At 44.3% G+C, this 25,229-nt stretch overlaps 1 protein-coding gene across 2 annotated transcripts in view; it reads left to right on the forward strand.

Moving 5' to 3' along the window:
* dph5 (diphthamide biosynthesis 5) overlaps nt 1–25,229 on the forward strand; it is a 68,687-nt gene that overhangs the window by 40,980 nt on the left and 2,478 nt on the right. The window contains exon 7 of one of the 2 annotated variants that reach the window (XM_079580976.1): nt 10,226–10,486. The exons of the other annotated variant lie outside the window; for it this stretch is intronic. Within the exon in view, the coding sequence (XP_079437102.1) occupies nt 10,226–10,458 (233 nt within the window). The 3' untranslated portion in view covers nt 10,459–10,486. Of the gene's footprint in view, nt 1–10,225; nt 10,487–25,229 lie in introns of those variants that run through there. 2 annotated transcript variants of the gene reach the window in all.

Consider the following 25,229-nt stretch of genomic DNA (forward strand, 5'->3'; position numbering starts at 1 on the left):
TTAAAGATGGCCAAACTCCGGAAATAATAAAGACCGACCAAACTCAAGGTCAGTGTTAACATTAGCAACTTTTCATCTTCATCGTCTCTATTCAAGTGGTTTATTGGTGAGAAATACGTCGTATTGTTTAGTTCAAAGACCTGTCTCTGTTCTCCTCTGACTCTCGCAGTGCATTGTGGTCTATATTGACCTGTGTAGTGACCACCGCTGCTCACTTTTTTTTTGCCTCTGGACATTCGGACACCCCTACAGAATGGCCTGACCACTGTATAGGGAGTAGTGTGGACATTCGGACACAGCCAAAGATTCAGGTAAAGCAGTCATTTCCCATTGACTTCACATGGTCGGCACGGCAACAGTTTGAAATTATTTGCCTTCATCTATGTCACTTCCTGTCGGTGTCCAATAAGGAAGTGAATCTATAAACATCAGAAAACCTAAAGAAAGCTGAGTACAATCTTTAGCAAAACCTTAAATATAAGTGTGTTCTAACTGTTTTAGTAGAAATTGTGTTTAATGTGTCATATTCTGTAGCCTTAGAGCAGAACATGACCATATATGGGCAATTCCAGAGATTCTGTCGGCACCAGCCCTCCAGCTGAACGAAACCTATTTTGACCATTTTAAGATATAAGTACGGAATGCACCTCGTAACCAAGCAACAGTGGGCCGTGTTCTGTTGACATGTAGAGTTCTATCAGGACAGACCCTCATTAGCATATGGACCTTCTTCCAAGGCACATTCACCCAGGATCACTCAAACCGTTCGCAAAGGCACTTTTGACCAGACCGAGAGTTTGACAATTCACTCTGTTTCTTACAAACAAACTTCTGTTCAAGTAGGAACTATGGAGAAAATCTTTGACGCACTCTTTGAGGCCAAGCGCGGCCTACGACAGGAGAGAGAGGTCCACCTAGCAGAATCTCTCCAGGACAGAGAGATGCAATGGGCAGAAGAGAGGCGTGTCCTACATGAGAGGGAGAAGCAGTCAGTACAGACCCTCCAGGACAGAGAGACGCAATGGGCAGAAGAGAGGCGTGTCCTACAAGAGAGGGAGATGCAGTCGGCACAGACCCTCCAGGACAGAGAGATGCAGTCGGCACAGACCCTCCAGGACAGAGAGATGCAGTCGGCACAGACCCTCCAGGACAGAGAGATGCAATGGGCAGAGGAGAGGCGTGTCCTACAAGAGAGGGAGATGCAGTCGGCACAGACCCTCCAGGACAGAGAGATGCAATGGGCAGAGGAGAGGCGTGTCCTACAAGAGAGAGAGATGGAGTCGGCACAGACCCTCCAGGACAGAGAGATGCAGTCGGCACAGACCCTCCAGGACAGAGAGATGCAATGGGCAGAGGAGAGGCGTGTCCTACAAGAGAGAGAGATGGAGTCGGCACAGACCCTCCAGGACAGAGAGATGCAATGGGCAGAGGAGAGGCGTGTCCTACAAGAGAGAGAGATGGAGTCGGCACAGACCCTCCAGGACAGAGAGATGCAATGGGCAGAAGAGAGGCGTGTCCTACAAGAGAGGGAGATGCAGTCGACACAGACCCTCCAGGACAGAGAGATGCAATGGGCAGAGGAGAGGCGTGTCCTACAAGAGAGAGAGATGGAGTCGACACAGACCCTCCAGGACAGAGAGATGCAATGGGCAGAGGAGAGGCGTGTCCTACAAGAGAGAGAGATGGAGTCGGCACAGACCCTCCAGGACAGAGAGATGCAATGGGCAGAAGAGAGGCGTGTCCTACAAGAGAGGGAGATGCAGTCGACACAGAAATTTGAAGAACAGAAAAAAGCCACTCACGAGAAGCAACTAGAGTTTGCCAGAGCTGCTGAGGAGTGGAGCTCCAGGGAGCAGCTCTTGTTGCAACTGCTGAAAAAGAAGAAAAATACTGAGCTTTTATTCAATATTGACGAAAGCTCCAGTGGTTTAATCCCTGAGCCTAAAATCACACGGGTGATCGGGGAGGATCAGATAGAGGTGACCCAGATTGAACTGGGTATGCCAGCAGAAAGTGTCCAGTCTGGCGACAACTTCTACCACTGTATTGTGACGGTCCAGGTGGGGAATTCCTCTCAAGAGGGTCTGAATGATCCTTCTGAGACCGTGGGGAACATAAAAGAACCACAGCCGCCCCTTGAAGAACAGTCTACACCTCCCAACAGTAACAAAACAAAGAATATGATAACAGAGCAGGAAAAGCCAGCGGCTGAAGTAACAGATGTGGTCCAGGATACACAGGAGCATCCAGCAGAGAATCAGGACACAAATAAAGACGTTCAAGTTAAGGTTGACAACACGGCACTTCTCCAGATTGAGGACATGGTCATCTCCAGTGCCACAGCAGTGGACAGTGCTTCAGAGACTCAAGCAGACGTCCCCCATGTACAAGACACTACCACTGAGGGCCAAGGTGTTTTAATCATGGAGGTTCAGGTTCAGAGAGAAGCTACAGAAACCAGTTTAGCGGAGCCCAAGGGAAAAATACCAGAACCAAAGAGAAAAAGGAGAAAAAGGCAGGCAAACAAGCAAGCTGGTGCAGTAATGGATACAAATGAGTGTCTAACAGAGAACCAAGACATGGCGAAAAACACTCAAGTTGAGGAGGAACACACTGCGATGCTCCAGACTGAAGACCGGATTGACTGCAGCGTCACAGAGTCCCAAGCAGACACAGCAGAGGATGAAGGTGGTATCACTGAAGTCCAAGGTGCTTTCGACATGGAGGCCCAAAGTACGGCGACTCCCCCAGAGACAGCAGGAACTAATGTTCAGGAGAATGAGGTCCAGTCTTCGTGGGAGGCTACAGAGCACAGTTCATCAGAGCCCAGAACAAAAACAGAGGCTGAAGTTGAGGCGACCAACACTGCGCTGGTCCAGACTGAAAATCAGAGTGACAGCAGTACAGTACCAGCAGACAGTCCTTCAGATGCTCAAGCAGAAACTCCTGAGGTTCAAGACACCATAATTCAAGGTCAGGATGTTTTAAAAACGGAGGAAAATGGAAGAGAGATGCCTCCAGAGCCACCGGCAGCTTCACTGACTGAACCACAGGCCATTCCTGAAGCCCCATCGGCTGCCGAGAGCGATTGTGCAATGGACAAGCTAACATCAAAGGTAGTGGAAACGCCTACTGACCCTTCTGAGGTAGAGAGGCAAGAGGTCAGTGAAGCTGCCCTGGCTGAAACGTCCAGCGCCAACACCGGGAAGAGAAAAGGGAGAAAAAATCGGGCACTGAAGCAAGCTGCCGAAGTGCCTGATGAACAGGAGTTTTCAGCAGAGTCCCAGAGTGTTAGTATTGACACTCAAGCGATGGAGGATAACACTGCACTGCTCCAGTCTGACGGCCAGGCGGACTATCGCAACACAGCAACCGCAGAGTCCCAAACAGAAGCTCCAAAAGATGAAGACGTCATCGCCGAAGACCAGACACCAGACACCATTGATGAGGATCAAGGACCAAGGTATGAGGACCCCAATACGGAGTTGTTATGGGACGTTCCAGAGCACAGTTCACCAGAGCCTTTAGAAACAACAGTGGCTGAGGTGGCTTACGCTGCACATGTTCAGATTGACGAGCAAGATGCAGTATCGGAGTCCCATGAAGTACCTATAGTACAAGACAGTATCACTGAGGGGCAATGTGCTTTAAACATGAAGGATGTGACGAATGAGGTTCAGGACCGTAATGAGGCTTCAGGGGAGTCCACAGAATCCAGTGCAGCCAAGCCCAAGAAAACAACGGAGGATGAAACTCCCTGCCCCTACAAAGGAAAGAAAAAGAGGAGAAGAAAGCCGGCAAACAAGGAAGCTGTGGATAATGTGGATAACACAGCGAAAGGGGCTGGATTTGAGGAGGAACACAGTGTAATACTCCAGTCTGATGTTCAGGGTGAGTCCCAAACAGAAGCTCCAAAAGACGCCACTGATGAGGACCAAGATGTTATAAACATGGAGGACCAGACTGCAGAGATCCTTCCCAAGACACCTACCAAGAGTACGAAAAACAAGAAAAAGAAGCGACAAAACAAGCAGGGAGACGTTAAAGCGGTCGATGTTGACTTCAGAAGTGCTGAATACGAACTGTCCAATGATCCAAAATCATCCAGGCCCAGGAATGATTATGACAACAGCGTCCCAGCAGAGGAGAAAGTGGCAACAAAGACCAACAACAAAGCTCAGAGACAGGCGAACAAACAACACACCAAAGCTGAGAAGAGGAGAGGCAAGAGACAGGGCAATTTTGAGTTTGCCCAGGAATCAGACGACGATGATTTTACCGACCAGAGCACCAACAAGAAGGGAAGAAGAAAAAAGCATTAAGGTGGAAAGGGAGTTTCTTAAGAAGAAGAAGAAGAAGAAGATCTTTATTTATATAGCGCCTTTCACAGACATGGTCACAAAGCGCTTTACATGAGACAATTAAAGGATCTGTATCCTGCTATTTTAGCCATCCCAAAGTAAAGTATAGGCATTGATATGATATATTGTACCCCTACCACTATGGAGTAATATTTTTTGTGAGAAATATAAGTATTTTCTGGGGGGTATTTTGCAAACCCGGAAAACAAGACGCTTCGATTCAGTTAACTCCGCCCCCTCTCTCCGAGCGGATCTGCCCATGCATTATTAGCAGTAAAAGAAATATAAATATCACAGTAATAAGTGAAGTTACTTCACGATGCAGTTATAAGGAGTTGACATCTGCAACACAGCTTCATAAATGGCTAACACACACGCTAACACACAAGCTAACACACACACGCTAACACACATGCTAACACACACGCTAACACACACAAGCTAACACACACTCTAACACACAAGCTAACACACATGCTAACACACACGCTAACACACATGCTAACACACGCTAACACACATGCTAATACACTCTAACACACACACTAACACACACACGCTAACACACGCTAACACACATACGCAAACACACAAGCTAACACACAAACTAACTCTCAAGCTTGTGTGTGTGTTAGCTTGTGTGTGTTAGCGTGTGTGTTAGCTTGTGTGTGTTAGCGTGTGTGTGTATTAGCTTGTGTGTTAGCGTGTGTGTTAGCTTGTGTGTTAGCGTGTGTTAGCATATGTGTTAGCTTGTGTTTTAGCGTGTGTGTGTTAGCGTGTGTTAGCATGTGTGTTAGCGTGTTTGTTAGCATGTGTGTTAGCTTGTGTGTTAGCGTGTGTGTTAGCATGTGTGTTAGCTTGTGTGTTAGCTGTTTTATAAATTAAAATCAGGCTGTAAGGCATTACATTACAGAAGTTGTGCTGTTCCTGTTTGACACTATGACGTAAAAAACGTCAGAGTGTCACAACTCAGTGGTTTTCCAGCAGAGGGCGGAGCAGCTGCTCAGAGAGCAGGATTCAGGAGGATTACTGAATGAAGCTAAAAACACTCTGGGGCTGTTTTTGATAAGGAAATAGCAAAACAAACGATTTTGCATGATATAGGCCCTTTAAGGCAATACACTTAAAGCACCTTGCCTTCTCTTATCTTTCACCACTTGTGATGAGCCTCCTTCAGTTTAAAAATAAATAGTTATTAGTATCATATTAGAATATTGTTGGATTATTCATTGCGTAATTGAAAATGTCTGTCTCTTTCTTGTTAAGCCATCATCTGTACCTGGTAGGTTAAAGTGTCGCCTCTTGCCCAAGAAGCTTTGACTAATGATCAAACATGGATGAGAGCGTCCACAAAACATTTACTACAAAGTACAGATGACAGCTTAAGAACATTTATCTGCAATGGAAAACTTCTTTTTAAGTGTCTTTTGTTATGTTGAATGCTATTTTTGTAAGTAATAACTGGAGTAATAACTGTTAGCATCAGTGATGTGCACAGACATTAAAGGGCAGGTCCACAAAAGAGCAGCACCATTTGAAGCTGTTGAGCATTAGTAGTAGGCCAAATATTTATAGAAAAATAAAATAAATATATATATATAAGGGCACTTAAAGTGATACTGTGCAAGTTTGCAAAGTGAGGAGAGATAGAGTGAAATGAACAGAAAATTCCTCACCTCTTTAACCCTAACCCTTCTTGGTTTGCAAAATGCAGAGCGCAGGGAAAGCTCGTCTCATTGGTCAGCGCAGGAGGACACTAGACTCTGATTAGTGACCGAGATCTGGGAAGGAAAGACTTTACCAAAAATTGCATATTATTACTTACTTTACATCGAAATTCAAGACCAGGTGGTCGATTTGGCACATTCTAACACTTTAAAGGGCACAAGGTAAAGGGGCAGGTGCTTCAGGTCAGGCCGCCTTCACTCTGCCCCATCCTGTCAGACCTCAGGAAGGGCCTGGTCGGTGCTTGGATGGGAGACCGTTTGGGAACAGCAGGAAGCCTGGGTGAATGTAGTGTGTGAGTGGTTGGTGGTGGTCGGAGGGGCTGATGGTGCAGATTGGCAGCCTCACTTCCGTCAGTCTACCCCAGGGCAGCTGTGGCTACAATAGTAACTAACCATCACCAAATATGGAGTGAATGAAAAATGTACAAGGGGTTTGGTGGAGGGGTTTGAGCCCCTGAATGATCCTGGGGCTCTGTTGTCGGGGGCTTCGTGCCCCTGTAGGGTCTCCCAGGGCAAACAGGTCCTATAGGTGACGGGTCAGACACAGAGCGGTTCAGAAGCCCCTCATGAGAGACCGACAGGCCCGGTGAGAACCATGAGGCCGTCCTTCTGTGGACCCACCACCTGCAGGAGGAGCCACAGGGGCTGGTGCAGCTCCAACTACTGCCCCCACGACCCAGCAACGGACAAGTGGACGAAAATTGATGGATGGATGGATGGATGGATGGATGGATTGTAAATCAACTTTGAGCGTCTGGAAAAGCGCTCTTTCTATTGCATTATTCATTATTATTATCTGTGCTCGCCCCTGTATGTTTGTTTGAACTATAAGAGCGACTTCTGTTTCTCCGGCAGCAGCTGGTCTTACAGACAGACTGTACGTACTGTTTCTTTGGCTGTGGATTTAAAGGCTCAGGTTCACATGTTTTTAGCCCCTTCTTTTCATTTTTATCGACTTCTATTTTGAGTCAATCAAAAGATTTTAGTCACAGTTTTAATTTACTTTTAGTCTCATTTTCGTCGGCAGAATTGCACAGCCTCTGTCCCTCTAAACTTGGACCTGTGATCGTGAGTGCAGTTTGTGGGACAGGTTTCTGGTTCCCATGCCCCTCCCCCTCTCTCAGGTATGACAGTGATGTTCTCTCAGGTATGACAGTGATGTTCTCTCAGGTATGACAGTGATGTTCTCTCAGGTGTGACAGTGATGTTCTCTCAGGTGTGACAGTGATGTTCTCTCAGGTATGACAGTGATGTTCTCTCAGGTATGACAGTGATGTTCTCTCAGGTGTGACAGTGATGTTCTCTCAGGTGTGACAGTGATGTTCTCTCAGGTGTGACAGTGATGTTCTCTCAGGTATGACAGTGATGAGGGTATGACAGTGATGTTCTCTCAGGTATGACAGTGATGTTCTCTCAGGTATGACAGTGATGTTCTCTCAGGTATGACAGTGATGTTCTCTCAGGTATGACAGTGATGTTCTCTCAGGTATGACAGTGATGAGGGTATGACAGTGATGTTCTCTCAGGTATGACAGTGATGTTCTCTCAGGTATGACAATGATGAGGGTATGACAGTGATGTTCTCTCAGGTATGACAGTGATGTTCTCTCAGGTATGACAGTGATGTTCTCTCAGGTATGACAGTGATGTTCTCTCAGGTATGACAGTGATGAGGGTATGACAGTGATGTTCTCTCAGGTATGACAATGATGAGGGTATGCACTGTCATACCCTCATCATTGTCATACCTGAGAGAACATCACTGTCATACCCTCATCACTGTCATACCTGAGAGAACATGTTCTCTCAGGTGTGACAGTGATGAGGGTATGACAGTGATGTTCTCTCAGGTATGACAGTGATGTTCTCTCAGGTATGACAGTGATGTTCTCTCAGGTATGACAGTGATGTTCTCTCAGGTATGACAGTGATGTTCTCTCAGGTATGACAGTGATGTTCTCTCAGGTATGACAGTGATGTTCTCTCAGGTATGACAATGATGAGGGTATGACAGTGATGTTCTCTCAGGTATGACAGTGATGTTCTCTCAGGTATGACAGTGATGAGGGTATGACAGTGATGTTCTCTCAGGTATGGCAGTGATGTTCTCTCAGGTGTGACAGTGATGTTCTCTCAGGTATGACAGTGATGAGGGTATGACAGTGATGTTCTCTCAGGTGTGACAGTGATGTTCTCTCAGGTGTGACAGTGATGTTCTCTCAGGTATGACAGTGATGTTCTCTCAGGTATGACAGTGATGTTCTCTCAGGTATGACAGTGATGTTCTCTCAGGTGTGACAGTGATGTTCTCTCAGGTATGACAGTGATGTTCTCTCAGGTATGACAGTGATGTTCTCTCAGGTATGACAGTGATGTTCTCTCAGGTGTGACAGTGATGTTCTCTCAGGTGTGACAGTGATGTTCTCTCAGGTATGACAGTGATGTTCTCTCAGGTATGACAGTGATGTTCTCTCAGGTATGACAGTGATGAGGGTATGACAGTGATGTTCTCTCAGGTATGACAGTGATGTTCTCTCAGGTATGACAGTGATGAGGGTATGACAGTGATGTTCTCTCAGGTATGACAGTGATGTTCTCTCAGGTATGACAGTGATGTTCTCTCAGGTATGACAGCGATGTTCTCTCAGGTATGACAGTGATGTTCTCTCAGGTATGACAGTGATGTTCTCTAAGGTATGACAGTGATGAGGGTATGACAGTGATGTTCTCTCAGGTATGACAGTGATGAGGGTATGACAGTGATGTTCTCTCAGGTATGACAGTGATGTTCTCTCAGGTATGACAGTGATGTTCTCTCAGGTATGACAGTGATGTTCTCTCAGGTATGACAGTGATGTTCAGGTATGACAGTGATGTTCTCTCAGGTATGACAGTGATGTTCTCTCAGGTATGACAGTGATGTTCTCTCAGGTATGACAGTGATGTTCTCTCAGGTATGACAGTGATGTTCTCTCAGGTATGACAGTGATGTTCTCTCAGGTGTGACAGTGATGTTCTCTCAGGTATGACAGTGATGTTCTCTCAGGTATGACAGTGATGTTCTCTCAGGTATGACAGTGATGTTCTCTCAGGTATGACAGTGATGTTCTCTCAGGTATGACAGTGATGAGGGTATGACAGTGATGTTCTCTCAGGTATGACAGTGATGTTCTCTCAGGTATGACAGTGATGTTCTCTCAGGTGTGACAGTGATGTTCTCTCAGGTATGACAGTGATGTTCTCTCAGGTATGACAGTGATGTTCTCTCAGGTATGACAGTGATGTTCTCTCAGGTATGACAGTGATGTTCTCTCAGGTATGACAGTGATGTTCTCTCAGGTATGACAGTGATGTTCTCTCGGGTATGACAGTGATGTTCTCTCAGGTATGACAGTGATGAGGGTATGACAGTGATGTTCTCTCAGGTATGACAGTGATGTTCTCTCAGGTATGACAGTGATGTTCTCTCAGGTATGACAGTGATGTTCTCTCAGGTATGACAGTGATGTTCTCTCAGGTGTGACAGTGATGTTCTCTCAGGTATGACAGTGATGTTCTCTCAGGTATGACAGTGATGTTCTCTCAGGTATGACAGTGATGTTCTCTCAGGTGTGACAGTGATGAGGGTATGACAGTGATGTTCTCTCAGGTATGACAGTGATGTTCTCTCAGGTATGACAGTGATGTTCTCTCAGGTATGACAGTGATGTTCTCTCAGGTATGACAGTGATGTTCTCTCAGGTATGACAGTGATGTTCTCTCAGGTATGACAGTGATGAGGGTATGACAGTGATGTTCTCTCAGGTATGACAGTGATGTTCTCTCAGGTATGACAGTGATGTTCTCTCAGGTATGACAGTGATGTTCTCTCAGGTATGACAGTGATGAGGGTATGACAGTGATGTTCTCTCAGGTATGACAGTGATGTTCTCTCAGGTATGACAGTGATGTTCTCTCAGGTATGACAGTGATGTTCTCTCAGGTATGACAGTGATGTTCTCTCAGGTATGACAGTGATGTTCTCTCAGGTATGACAGTGATGTTCTCTCAGGTATGACAGTGATGTTCTCTCAGGTATGACAGTGATGTTCTCTCAGGTATGACAGTGATGAGGGTATGACAGTGATGTTCTCTCAGGTATGACGGAGGAGACGGTGTGTGTGGGCGTGGCCAGGCTTGGCTCTGACGACCAGATGATTTGCGCGGCTCCTCTGCGGGAGCTGGCGTCATGTGACCTGGGCGAGCCGCTCCATTCGTTGGTGGTCACCGGGAGGCTCCACCCTCTGGAGCTGGACATGCTGAAGATGAACGCTCAGGAGGGGGCGCTAGAGGGCGTGAAGATGCTGGACAGCTCCACCTTTACCTCATGAAACCAGCAGCACTTAAATGGACTATTCCTTTTTCAATAAATTAAGAGAATACTCAATGTTTTTTCTTCATAGTTTTTGTTTATTAGAAAAACAGAAACACAAAAACAGTACTCTGCAGCATTTAAAAAAGTTTAAAGCAACAACATTGGGAATAAAAGGACCGTCTTAAATGAGACAAATGACAAAAATCACTTGAATTAAGGTTTTTTATGTTGAATGAGAGTCGGTTTGAACTAATCTAAGATGAGATAAAAATGCTAATGCAAACAGAAATCCCACTTGAAACAAATTAACTTTTATATTTTAAAAATATTTATTTTTCACTTAAAAGGATACAAAATAATTTGAATTAAGAGAAATTGCACTTGTTCCATTAAAATGGTCATTCTTTTTCCAGTGAAGAGTCTTCATAGCTTTGGTTTGAAGAGGATTACCGGTTTATCAATTCTTTATATTGCATTGAATTCAGCTCCCACGGCGGCTCGCGGGCCACATATAGGCCTCATAGAGAACATGTTTACAATAAATTAATAATAATAAGCCCTAACTTAACTGTAGCTTCATTAATAGAAACAGCTTCTACTTAAATTGCACTTTACAAGCCTGTGTCACAAGTTCCTCAAAGTACTACATAGTAGTCATTATTCATTCACTCCACACTCCATGGTGGTAAGCTGTTATTGAAGCCACAGCCGCCCTTGGGCAGACCACGTGGCTATATAATGTGTAGTTCATATGCTGAGCTCTTACTAATAAAACTAATATATGATACAGGCTCAAAGCATGCAAAGTGACACATGTCAAGCCTTGTTATGATTTTGCTGATTGTGGCTCACAGCTCGTAAAAAACACAAATTCAAAATCTCATAAGATTAGAACATTGTGAAAAAGGACGATATAATCGGCTCAAAGCTGATGAATCCAAAACACCTGCAAAGGGTCCCTGAGACTTGAAATGGTCTCAGTCTGGTTCAGACTGCTGACCTGACAGTTGTGCAGAAAACCATCATTGACCAAAGCCTCAAAAGGTCAGAGCAAAAGAAGTTGTTCTCAAAGTGCTGGTTCAGAGCACATTCATAGAAAGTTAAGTGGAAGGAAAAAGTGTGGAAGAAAAAGGAGCACAAGCCGCAGGGACATACCAAATTCTGCCTGTGAGGTAAACCAATGCAATAAAAATACTAGGTCGGGCCTATTCAATATGCGTCCCGGGGCCAAACTATAAAAGCTGACCCTCGTCTCAGTTTCCGTAAAACTATATATAGCCTATATTTCGGCATTATCCGCGCCACATTCCGTTGGACGGACTGACTGCATCGTGTTTTGGGGGTTTTGCTCGGGTTATTCTCTTTGCGGTCCGCGGCAGATGCAGCGACTTTAAGGCAAGAGGACCTCAGTTCAGTTGTGGATGTTTGTAAAGTGGACGATGAAGCTGATGGTGCGTGAGTTTTGGAAAACTACTCACACGTGTTCAACCGCTCAACATGCTAAACCTCGCTAAATAACTAACACAGGAATCATTCATCTCCCCTGACTTCAAAGAGTAATACATGATATAATTACTTAAACCATACCAAAGATTTGAGTGTATTTTTGAAAACGTGTAAATTGAATGAATCCCTCAAGTTCACAGGCAGCTTCTTCCACAGTTTTTAGCAGCAGACTTGTTCTAGGTCGATTTATCACCACGTCATCACTGTAAGCATGGCGTGTGGAATAAGAGTGTGTCTGCTTCACATATTTAATGTTTACAAATAGTTCAAATCGGTTTGCCAGTCAAAATTATTTTCTTTAGACATAATAATAAATTATAATGTAATTTATTTTGGAGCAATGGCCAGTTTAAGGTAGAATCTTCTGGACACTGGTGGAGTCTGGACACCTGATCACCAGGCGGGCGGAGCCTGGAGCCTTGCTATGTTAGTTTTATTTGCAGCGGACCTTAAAACGGAGCAACATTCCAGATGTGAGAACACAAAAGACTGAACTACTAGTTTTTTAATAGTTAAAGTTATGTAATATATGAGCACCTTCTGACCACAGCTGTAGCTCTACCTATTTTACTGATCACATGATCCACGTGAGGCGACCATGACAGATGGTGATCCACTGTGACTCCCAGAAGTTTCATCTATAGCACTTGTTCCAACGTGGAGCTATCAGTTCTCAGTATTAGCAGAGTATTACTATTTAGTTTGTGTTTACTCCCAATAAGCTACATCTAGTTTTGGAGACATTTAGAATCATGTTGTTTTTTTGTCTGGACTGAACAGCGGCTCAGGTGTTTGGTCAGCCCTTATTTATGTCTCTGGTCAGCCCAGCTGAGAGGAGCACTGGCTGAGCAGGAGGTAGTCCTGTTGTGTGAGATGTTGTTTTGAGGTTCAGTTGGTCCTCACATGAACTCGCTCATTCTGTATTAAGCCTTAGTCCTGATATGACATGTTTTTGCCCTGGCTTAATCCTGGTTTAGCTCTGAGTAGTCCTAGTTTATTATGTTAGACCCAATATTATGTTTAGACCCAATTCTATTCTATTCAAGCTGTGATGATAATGACATTTTTATTCATTTATCCCAAAAATATGAATATGTTTGGTGGTGGGAGGCTCACCCCTGACCGGCCCAGTGGCCAATGACAAACCACAAATCTCCCCCAGTGAAAAAAGTAATGCAAGAGTCCTGCTGTGCAGCACCTCTGACTGTGAAAGAGGATTTTCTCAAATGAACATAATAATAAGTCATGTTTCAGCACTCGTGTTCATATCTTTGGTCAGGCCTCCTTTGAATAAGTGGATCCTGACAAATATGTCAAGAAATGGGTTTCTCTTAGACGTAGGACTGCAGACCACATGCCTGCCCAGAGTTGTATTATTAGATACAGACGGCAATGCGACATACAACATCTTTTAGCTGTTTCTGGCAGACCATAAACATACACTGTTCACAAAAACTTAGGGCACACTCAAAAAACACATCCTAGATGTCAGTCAATTCTATTTATTTATTTATTTATTTAGCACTTTAGCACAACTAGTCAAAAAGAACACAAAAAGCATCCATTCGGATGTATGAATATACAACAAAATAATGAATAATAATAATAGCATGTGCATGGGAGAGGTAGAAGCCATTAGGCTTATAACAACACCACTCCCAAGTAAACAATGAAATAAGAATCAGAGTCATGTAAAACCACACTAAGTCACTACATAGTACAAAAATACAGAGTCAAATACAAATACAACGTGTCAAATATACAATACTCATACAATCATTTCCTTTATGAGTCTCTGCTCTGTACTCAAGACAAATACTCAGCCATTAATTTTTGTTTTAGTTTGTTTTTATACATGTATAATGAGGTGGAGGAATCCAGAAGATGGATATGTCTGTTCCAGACTTTAACTCCATCATATCTAATTGACCGTTGATCACGAGATGTTTTATATAACGGCAGATGAAGGTGCCGTTTTATAGCCTGCCTTGTAGAATAACAGTGAACCTGATGGTTATGCATAAAATAATGTTTTATATACGAAGGCCAGTCCTCATCATACAGTGATCTAAATACAAAGGTACAAGTCATTAAAGTATTTATATCAAAAATGTTCAAGAGTTTCATTTCAAAAAACAAAGGTGCACTTGGAGCATCAGGTTTGGAAAGAGTAGCTATACGGACAAACTTCTTTTGTAGAATGAAAATTTTGTTTAAGTAAGTGGTGAAAGTATTTCCCCAAACAATATTACCATAATTTAAATAGGGATAAACAAGACTGTAGTAAAGTGTTAACAGACATTTACGATTTACTAGGTTTCTAACTTTACTTATGATTCCAATAGACTTAGTTATCTTTTTGCAAACTTTTTCGACCTGTTCCTTCCAGCACAGTTTATCGTCAATCTGAACTCCTAAAAAACATGTCGATGACACACTGTTTATTTCTTCATTATTAATATAGATTTTAATTTGATCTTTATCATATGTTTTATTACCAGCAAACAACATAAAATTAGATTTATTAACATTTAATGACAATTTATTCGCTCTGAACCATTCTGAATAATTTTGAAGATCATGATTTAAATTTTTAATCAGAGCCTTTAAATCCCTGTCAGAAATAAATAGATTGGTATCATCAGCAAAAAGAACTGGAAAGGTGGTCGTAGAAACAGAAGCAAAATCATTAATATAGATAATAAATAACAATGGTCCCAAAATTGAACCTTGTGGTACACCATACTCCACGGAATTCCTTTTAGATTCATAGTTTTTCATGCAGACATACTGTTCTCTGTTAGTTAAATAATTATAGAGCCAGATATAGACATTGTCCCTGAATCCGTATTTATGCAGTTTTTGAAGCAGAATATCGTGGTTTACGGTGTCGAAAGCTTTAGATAGATCTAAAAATACACCAATTGCAAATTCCTTTTTATCCAAAGCCCTATGAATTCTATCCACTAGTTCAGTCAGGGCCATGTGTGATGAATGATATTTGCGAAATCCGAACTGGTAATTATATAATATATTGTTCTTAATTAAGTGTTGATGAAGTCTTCGATAAACAAGCTTTTCCAAGATTTTTGAAAAACATGGCAATATGGAAATAGGACGATAAATTGAGAAGGATGCATTTTCACCATTTTTATACAAAGGTACAACTTTAGCTATTTTTAATTCAGAAGGTACAATGCCAGTTTTCATAGATAATGCAAAAATATAAGAAAGGGGTTCAGAAATAGTAGATGCAACATCTTTAATAATAGAAGCACTTATTCCATCATGGCCGGGGGCAGATGTTTTTAGGCCTGCAATGATTTCCTGAACCTCACTAGAATTAGGCGGTTCAAACTCACTAAAAGAAGAAAATGTCCCTTTAATGTAGTCTAGTGGATTGATATTTGTGGCGCAAATTCTCTTAGCCAGAGTAGCACCAACATTTGAGAAATAATTATTAAACTTACATGCAATATCTAAAGGATTATGAAAGGTACTACTTCCATCTCTAAAAGTTGAAGGATAGTTTAAAGGAGCTCTTTTTCTTTGAAGTAGTTCATTTATTGTTTTCCACGTACCTTTAATATTGTTCACTGATTTTTGAAAGTGATCACTAAAGTATTTTTTCTTTGTTATCCTAAGAAGATGAGTGTATTGATTTTTATACAACTTATATGTAGCTAAATTTAATGGGGAAGGGGAGGAAAGATACTTTTTATACAGCTTATTTTTAATGCGTGAAGATTTTAGGAGTCCACTTGTAAACCATTGATCCGAAAAAAACTATTTTTCGGATGAAAATCTTTATTCATAGTGTAGGGCAATGTGTTGAGAACAAAATAACATAAGAATGATAAATGGAAATCAAATTCTCAGCCCCTGGAGGTCTGGATCCAAAATTATAGTCAAAATCAAAGTGACAAATCAGGTCACTGGTTGATCCAAATTCTGTAGAAATTCCTCCAAACGAGTCTGTATCATCCTCAGTAGTGTGTGTGGCCTCCACGTGCCTGAATGCACTCCCTACAACGCCTGGGCATGCTCCTGATGAGACCACGGATGTCCTCCTGAGGGATCTCCTCCCAGACCTGGATTAGAGCATCAGTCAGCTCCTGGACAGTCTGTGGTGCCACGTGGCGTTGATGGATGGACCGAGACATGATGTCCCAGATGTGCTCTATTGGATTTAAGTCTGGGGAACGGGCAGGCCAGTCCAGAACATCAATACCTTCATCATGCAGGAGCTGCTGACACACTCTTGCCACATGTGGCCTGGCATTATCAGGCATCAGGAGGAACCCAGGGCCCACAGCACCAGCATATGGTCTTACAATAGGTCTGAGGATCTCATCCCGGTCCCCAATGCCAGTCAGGGAACCTCTGGCTCGCACATGGAGGGCTGTGCGGCCCTCCAATGAAACGCCTCCCCAGACCATCACTGACCCACCACCAAACCGGTCATGCTGGATGATGTTGCAGCAGCAGAACGTTCTCCAGGGCGTCTCCAGACTCTGTCACGTCTGTCACATGTGCTCAGGGTGAACCTGCTCTCATCCGTGAAGAGCACAGGGCACCATTGGCCGATCTGCCAATCGCTGTGTTCTGGGGCAAATGCCAATCGGGCTGCACGGTGTCGGGCAGTAAGCACCGGCCCAACGCCCTCATACCCCCCTCATACCCCCCTCATACCCCCCCCTCATACCCCCCTCATACCGCCCTCATACCACCCTCATACCCCCCTCATACCCCCCTCATGGAGTCGGTTTCTGACCGTTTGAGGACCAACATGCACATTTGTGGCCCTCTGGAGGTCATTTTGTAGGGCTCGGGCAGTGCTTCTCCTGTTTCTCCGTGCACAAATGAGCAGAGAGCGGTCCTGCTGCTGGGTTGTGGACCTCGGTCGGCCCCCCCAGGTCTCCTGGTGTACTGGCCTGTCTCCTGGTATCTCCTCCATGCTCTGGACACTGCGCTGGGAGACACAGCAAACCTTCTTGCCACAGCAAGCATCACTCCCTGAGCGACTTCTGTGGGTTGTAGATGCTCCTCATGATGCCTCTAGTGGTGAGAACACTGGACAAATGCAAAAATACGGTCCAAAGGATGAAGACAGGGTAATGGTCTGTGGTTCCTCTTTTGGAGTGATCTTGCTAATTGCCTCTCATTTCCACCTGTGTCTGTTTAATTTCCACAACACCAAGTGAAACTGATTCACAATAAGCGTGGCTTCCTAACTGGACAGTCTGATATCCCAGAAATGTGACTGACTTGGAGTTACATTGTGTTTTTTGAGTGTGCCCTAAGTTTTTGTGAGCAGTGTATTTATCACATGCAAATAAAGTCAAGTCAAAATTGGGTCCTTATGGGTGTTTTTCACAGCAGATTGTCCAGTAGAAGTGAAAAACCGACACAGGTTTTAATGCTTTTGAAAATATGACTTATTTAGAAGGATAACATTGGTTGCATAATTATCATTTTACTTTAGTTAACAGCCATTTTAATAAAGAAATGTTTTGTAGAAAGTTATTTCTATTTGAATTTTGAAGCTGCTGACAGGACAGGACATAGTGTCCGAATGTCCACCCCTGTCCCTGACCCCTCATTCGCGACACAGGCCTGCACTATATAGGAGACTGTATAGTCACTGATTCTGTTTGTGTTTTCTCCTCACTGAGTGACGTCACACGTGGCTGCAGAAACTTTAAAAAAAAATCTGAATTAATTTATTATTACAATTGTTTATTTTATGAAGGTTGACAGTCTAGGCACTTTTACAGACATTTTATTTGACATTTAAAATTAAAACTATCATCACCAAAAAAAAAACACATCACCCCAGTGTTAAAAAGGCGTGCAGAAAGTAGGCCAGCAGAATGAGTGACTACGTCTACGTAAAGATGGCCAAACTCCGGAAATAATAAAGACCGACCAAACTCAAGGTCAGTGTTAACATGAGCAACTTTTCATCTTCATCGTCTCTATTCAAGTCGTTTATTGGTGAGAAGTACGTCGTATTGTTTAGTTCAAAGACCTGTCTCTGTTCTCCTCTGACTCTCGCAGTGCATTGTGGTCTATATTGACCTGTGAAGTGACCACCGCTGCTCACTACTTTTCAGAATGCATTGTGGGAAATTTTGAGTGCACTATTTTTTTTTGCCTCTGGACATTCGGACACCCCTACAGAATGGCCTGACCACTGTATAGGGAGTAGTGTGGACATTCGGACACAGCCAAAGATTCAGGTAAAGCAGTCATTTCCCATTGACTTCACATGGTCGGCACGGCAACAGTTTGAAATGATTTGCCTTCATCTATGTCACTTCCTGTCGGTGTCCAATAAGGAAGTGAATCTATAAACATCAGAAAACCTAAAGAAAGCTGAGTACAATCTTTAGCTAAACCTTAAATATAAGTGTGTTATAACTGTTTTAGTAAAAATGGTGTTTAATGTGTCATATGCTGTAGCCTTAGAGCAGAACATGACCATATATGGGCAATTCCAGAGATTCTATTGGCACCAGCCCTCCACCTGAACAAAACCTATTTTGACCATTTTAAGATATAAGTACGGAATGCACCTCGTAACCAAGCAACAGTGGGCTGTGTTCTGTTGACATGTAGAGTTCTATCAGGACAGACCCTCATTAGCATATGGACCTTCTTCCAAGGCACATTCACCCAGGATCACTCAAACCGTTCGCAAAGGCACTTTTGACCAGACCGAGAGTTTGACAATTCACTCTGTTTCTTACGAACTAACTTCTGTTCAAGTAGGAACTATGGAGAAAATCTTTGACGCACTCTTTGAGGCCAAGCGTGGCCTACGACAGGAGAGAGAGGTCCACCTAGCAGAATCTCTCTAGGACAGAGAGATGCAATGGGCAGAGGAGAGGCGTGTCCTACAACAGAGGGAGATACAGTCGGCACAGACCCTCCAGGACAGAGAGATGCAATGGGCAGAAGAGAGGCGTGTCCTACAAGAGAGGGAGATGCAGTCGGCACAGACCCTCCAGGACAGAGAGATGCAATGGACAGAAGAGAGGCGTGTCCTACAAGAGAGGGAGATGCAATGGGCAGAGGAGAAGCGTGTCCTACAAGAGAGGGAGATACAGTCGGTACAGACCCTCCAGGACAGAGAGATGCAGTCGGTACAGACCCTCCAGGACAGAGAGATGCAATGGGCAGAAGAGAGGCGTGTCCTACAAGAGAGGGAGATGCAGTCGGCACAGAAATTTGAAGAACAGAAAAAAGCCACTCACGAGAAGCAACTAGAGTTTGCCAGAGCTGCTGAGGAGTGGAGCTCCAGGGAGCAGCTCTTGTTGCAACTGCTGAAAAAGAAGAGAAGTACTGAGCTTTTATTCAATATCGATGAAAGCTCCAGTGGTTTAATCCCTGAGCCTAAAATCACACGGGTGATCGGGGAGGATCAGATAGAGGTGACCCAGATTGAACTGGGTATGCCTGCAGAAAGTGTCCAGTCTGGCGACAACTTCTACCACTGTATTGTGACGGTCCAGGTGGAGAATTCCTCTCAAGAGGGTCTGAATGATCCTTCTGAGACCGTGGGGAATATAAAAGAACCACAGCCGCCCCTTGAAGAACAGTCTACACCTCCCAACAGTAACAAAACAAAGAATATGATAACAGAGCAGGAAAAGCCAGCGGCTGAAGTAACAGATGTGGTCCAGGATACACAGGAGCATCCAGCAGAGAATCAGGACACAAATAAAGACGTTCAAGTTAAGGTTGACAGCACGGCACTTCTCCAGATTGAGGACATGGTCATCTCCAGTGCCACAGCAGTGGACAGTGCTTCAGAGACTCAAGCAGACGTCCCCCGTGTGCAAGACACTACCACTGAGGGCCAAGGTGTTTTAATCATGGAGGTTCAGGTTCAGAGGGAAGCTACAGAAACCAGTTTAGCGGAGCCCAAGGGAAAAATACCAGAACCAAAGAGAAAAAGGAGAAAAAGGCAGGCAAACAAGCAAGCTGGTGCAGTAATGGATACAAATGAGTGTCTAACAGAGAACCAAGACATGGCGAAAAACACTCAAGTTGAGGAGGAACACACTGTGATGCTCCAGACTGAAGACCAGATTGACTGCAGCGTCACAGAGTCCCAAGCAGACACAGCAGAGGATGAAGGTGGTATCACTGAAGTCCAAGGTGCTTTAGACATGGAGACCAAAGTACGGCGACTCCCCCAGAGACACCAGGAACTAATGTTCAGGAGAATGAGGTCCAGTCTTCATGGGAGGCTACAGAGCACAGTTCATCAGAGCCCAGAACAAAAACAGAGGCTGAAGTTGAGGCGACCAACACTGCGCTGGTCCAGACTGAAAATCAGAGTGACAGCAGTACAGTACCAGCAGACAATCCTTCAGATGCTCAAGCAGAAACTCCTGAGGTTCAAGACACCATAATTCAAGGTCAGGATGTTTTAAAAACGGAGGAAAAGGGAACAGAGGTGCCTCCAGAGCCGCCGGCAGCTTCACTGACTGAACCACAGGCCATTCCTGAAGCACCAACGGCTGCCGAGAGCGATTGTGCAATGGACAAGCTAACATCAAAGGTAGTGGAAACGCCTACTGACCCTTCTGAGGTAGAGAGGCAAGAGGTCAGTGAAGCTGCCCTGGCTGAAACGTCCAGCGCCAACACAGGGAAGAGAAAAGGGAGAAAAAATCGGGCACAGAAGCAAGCTGCCGAAGTGCCTGATGAGCAGGAGTTTTCAGCAGAGTTCCTGAGCGTTAGTAATGATACTCAAGTGATGGAGGATAACACTGCACTGCTCCAGTCTGACGGCCAGGCTGACTATAGCAACACAGCAACCGCAGAGTCCCAAACAGAAGCTCCAAAAGATGAAGACGTCATCGCCGAAGACCAGAGGACAGCGATTCTTCCAGAAACACCAGCAGCTTCACCGACTGCGGTCGATAAAACAGAACCAGCTTCAGAGTCCCAAACAGAAGCTCCAAAACCTGAAGACACCATTGATGAGGACCAAGGACCAAGGTATGAGGACCCCAATACGGAGTCGTTATGGGACGTTCCAGAGCACAGTTCACCAGAGCCTTTAGAAATAACAGTGGCTGAGGTGGCTTACGCTGCACATGTTCAGATTGACGAGCAAGATGCAGTATCGGAGTCCCATGAAGTACCTATAGTACAGGACAGTATCACTGAGGGGCAATGTGCTTTAAACATGAAGGATGTGATGAATGAGGTTCAGGAGTGTAATGAGGCTTCAGGGGAGCCCACAGAATCCAGTGCAGCAAAGCCCAAGAAAACAACAGAGGATGAAACTCCCTGCCCCTGCAAAGGAAAGAAAAAGAGGAGAAGAAAGCCGGCACACAAGGAAGCTGTGGATAATGTGGATAACACAGCTAAAGGGGCTGGATTTGAGGAGGATCCCAGTGTAATACTCCAGTCTGATGTTCAGGGTGAGTCCCAAACAGAAGCTCCAAAAGACGCCACTGATGAGGAACAAGATGTTATAAACATGGAGGACCAGACTGCAGAGATCCTTCCCGAGACACCTACCAAAAACAAGAAAAAGAAGCGACAAAACAAGCAGGGAGACGTTAAAGCGGTCGATGTTGAGTTCAGAAGTGCTGAACATGAACTGTCCAATGATCCAAAATCATCCAGGCCCAGGAATGATCATGACAACAGCGTCCCAGCAGAGGAGAACGTGGCAACAAAGACCAACGCTAAAGCTCAGAGACAGGCGAACAAACAACACACCAAAGCTGAGAAGAGGAGAGGCAAGAGACAGGGCAATTTTGAGTTTGCCCAGGAATCAGACGACGATGATTTTACCGACCAGAGCACCAACAAGAAGGGAAGGAGAAAAAAGCATTAAGGTGGAAAGGGAGTTTCTTAAAGGATCTGTATCCTGCTATTTTAGCCATCCCAAAGTAAAGTATAGGCATTTATATGATATATTGTACCTCTACCACTATGGAGTAATATTTTTTGTGAGAAATATAAGTATTTTCCGGGGGGTATTTTGCAAACCCGGAAGACAAGACGCTTCGATTCAGTTAACTCCGCCCCCTCTGTCTGAGCGGATCTGCCTATGCATTATTAGCAGTAAAAGAAAAATAAATATCACAGTAATAAGTGAAGTTACTTCACGATGCAGTTATAAGGAGTCGACATCTGCAACACAGCTTCATAAATGGCTAACACACAAGCTAACACACATGCTAACACACAGGCTAACACACATGCTAACACACACGCTAACACACACGCTAACACACACACGCTAACACACATGCTAACACACACGCTAACACACACAAGCTAACACACACGCTAACACACAAGCTAACACACACACGCTAACACACACACGCTAAAACACACATGCTAACACACACACGCTAACACACAAGCTAACACACATGCTAACACACTCTAACACACACGCTAACACACATGCTAACACACGCTAACACACATACGCTAACACACAAGCTAACACACAAACTAACACTCAAGCTTGTGTGTGTGTTATCGTGTGTGTTAGCGTGTGTATTAGCTTGTGTGTTAGCGTGTGTGTGTGTTAGCTTGTGTGTTAGCATGTGTGTTAGCTTGTGTGTTAGCTTGTGTGTTAGCGTGTGTGTTAGCATGTGTGTTAGCGTGTGTGTGTTAGCTTGTGTGTTAGCGTGTGTTAGCATGTGTGTTAGCATGTGTGTTAGCATGTGTGTTAGCTTGTGTGTTAGCGTGTGTGTGTTAGCATGTGTGTTAGCTTGTGTGTTAGCTGTTTTATAAATTAAAATCAGGCTGTAAGGCATTACATTACAGAAGTTGTGCTCTTCCTGTTTGACACTATGACGTAAAAAATGTCAGAGTGTCACAACTCAGTGGTTTTCCAGCAGAGGGCGGAGCAGCTGCTCAGAGAGCAGGATTCAGGAGGATTACTGAATGAAGCTAAAAACACTCTGGGGCTGTTTTTGAGAAGGAAATAGCAAAACAACACGGCTAAAAGCTCCAAAAAGTCGATTTTGCATGATATAGGACTTTTAAGGCAACACACTTAAAGCACCTTGCCTTCTCTTATCTTTCACCACTTGTGATGAGCCTCCTTCAGTTTAAAAATAAATAAAGTTATTAGTATCATATTAGAATATTGTTGGATTATTCATTGCGTAATTGAAAATGTCTGTCTCTTTCTTGTTAAGCCATCATCTGTACCTGGTAGGTTAAAGTTTCGCCTCTTGCCCAAGAAGCTTTGACTAATGATCAAACATGGATGAGAGCGTCCACAAAACGTTTACTACAAAGTACAGATGACAGCTTAAGAACATTTATCTGCAATGGAAAACTTCTTTTTAAGTGTATTTTGTTATGTTGAATGCTATTTTTGTAAGTAATAACTGGAGTAATAACTGTTAGCATCAGTGATGTGCACAGACATTAAAGGGCAGGTCCACAGAAGAGCAGCACCATTTGAAGCTGTTGAGCATTAGTAGTAGGCCAAATATTTATAGAAAAATAAAATAAATATATATATATAAGGGCACTTAAAGTGATACTGTGCAAGTTTGCAAAGTGAGGAGAGATAGAGTGAAATGAACAGAAAATCCCTCACCTCTTTAACCCTAACCCTTCTTGGTTTGCAAAATGCAGAGCGCAGGGAAAGCTCGTCTCATTGGTTAGCGCAGGAGGACACTAGACTCTGATTAGTGACCGAGATCTGGGAAGGAAAGACTTTACCAAAAATTGCATATTATTACTTACTTTACATCGAAATTCAAGACCAGGTGGTTGATTTTGCACATTCTAACACTTTAAAGGGCACAAGGTAAAGGGGCAGGTGCTTCAGGTCAGGCCGCCTTCACTCTGCCCCATCCTGTCAGACCTCAGGAGGGGCCTGGTCGGTGCTGGGATGGGAGACCGTTTGGGAACAGCAGGAAGCCTGGGTGAATGTAGTGTGTGAGTGGTTGGTGGTGGTCGGAGGGGCTGATGGTGCAGATTGGCAGCCTCACTTCCGTCAGTCTACCCCAGGGCAGCTGTGGCTACAATAGTAACTTACCATCACCAAATATGGAGTGAATGAAAAATGTACAAGGGGTTTGGTGGAGGGGTTTGAGCACCTGAATGATCCTGGAGCTCTGTTGTCGGGGGCTTCGTGCCCCTGTAGGGTCTCCCAGGGCAAACAGGTCCTATAGGTGACGGGTCAGACAGAGAGCGGTTCAGAAGCCCCTTATGAGAGACCAGCAGGCCCGGTGAGAACCATGAGGCCGTCCTTCTGTGGACCCCCCCACCTGCAGGAGGAGCCACAGGGGCTGGAGCAGCTCCAACTACTGCCCCCACGACCCAGCAACGGACAAGTGGACGAAAATGGATGGATTCAAAGGCTCAGGTTCACATGTTTTTAGCCCCTTCTTTTCATTTTTATCGACTTCTATTTTGAGTCGATCTAAAGATTTTAGTCACAGTTTTAATTTACTTTTAGTCTCATTTTCGTCGGCAGAATTGCACAGCCTCTTTCCCTCTGAACTTGGACCTGTGATCGTGAGTGCAGTTTGTGGGACAGGTTTCTGGTTCCCATGCCCCTCCCCCTCTCTCAGGTATGACAGTGATGTTCTCTCAGGTATGACAGTGATGTTCTCTCAGGTATGACAGTGATGTTCTCTCAGGTATGACAGTGATGTTCAGGTATGACAGTGATGTTCTCTCAGGTGTGACAGTGATGTTCTCTCAGGTATGACAGTGATGTTCTCTCAGGTACGACAGTGATGTTCTCTCAGGTATGACAGTGATGAGGGTATGACAGTGATGTTCTCTCAGGTATGACAGTGATGTTCTCTCAGGTATGACAGTGATGTTCTCTCAGGTACGACAGTGATGTTCTCTCAGGTGTGACAGTGATGTTCTCTCAGGTATGACAGTGATGTTCTCTCAGGTATGACAGTGATGTTCTCTCAGGTGTGACAGTGATGTTCTCTCAGGTATGACAGTGATGTTCTCTCAGGTATGACAGTGATGTTCTCTCAGGTACGACAGTGATGTTCTCTCAGGTGTGACAGTGATGTTCTCTCAGGTATGACAGTGATGTTCTCTCAGGTATGACAGTGATGTTCTCTCAGGTATGACAGTGATGTTCTCTCAGGTATGACAGTGATGTTCTCTCAGGTACGACAGTGATGTTCTCTCAGGTATGACAGTGATGTTCTCTCAGGTATGACAGTGATGAGGGTATGACAGTGATGTTCTCTCAGGTATGACAGTGATGTTCTCTCAGGTGTGACAGTGATGTTCTCTCAGGTA

This window comes from Gobius niger (genome assembly GCF_951799975.1).
Source record: "Gobius niger genome assembly, chromosome: 22".
In the NCBI taxonomy this organism is placed as follows: domain Eukaryota; kingdom Metazoa; phylum Chordata; class Actinopteri; order Gobiiformes; family Gobiidae; genus Gobius; species Gobius niger.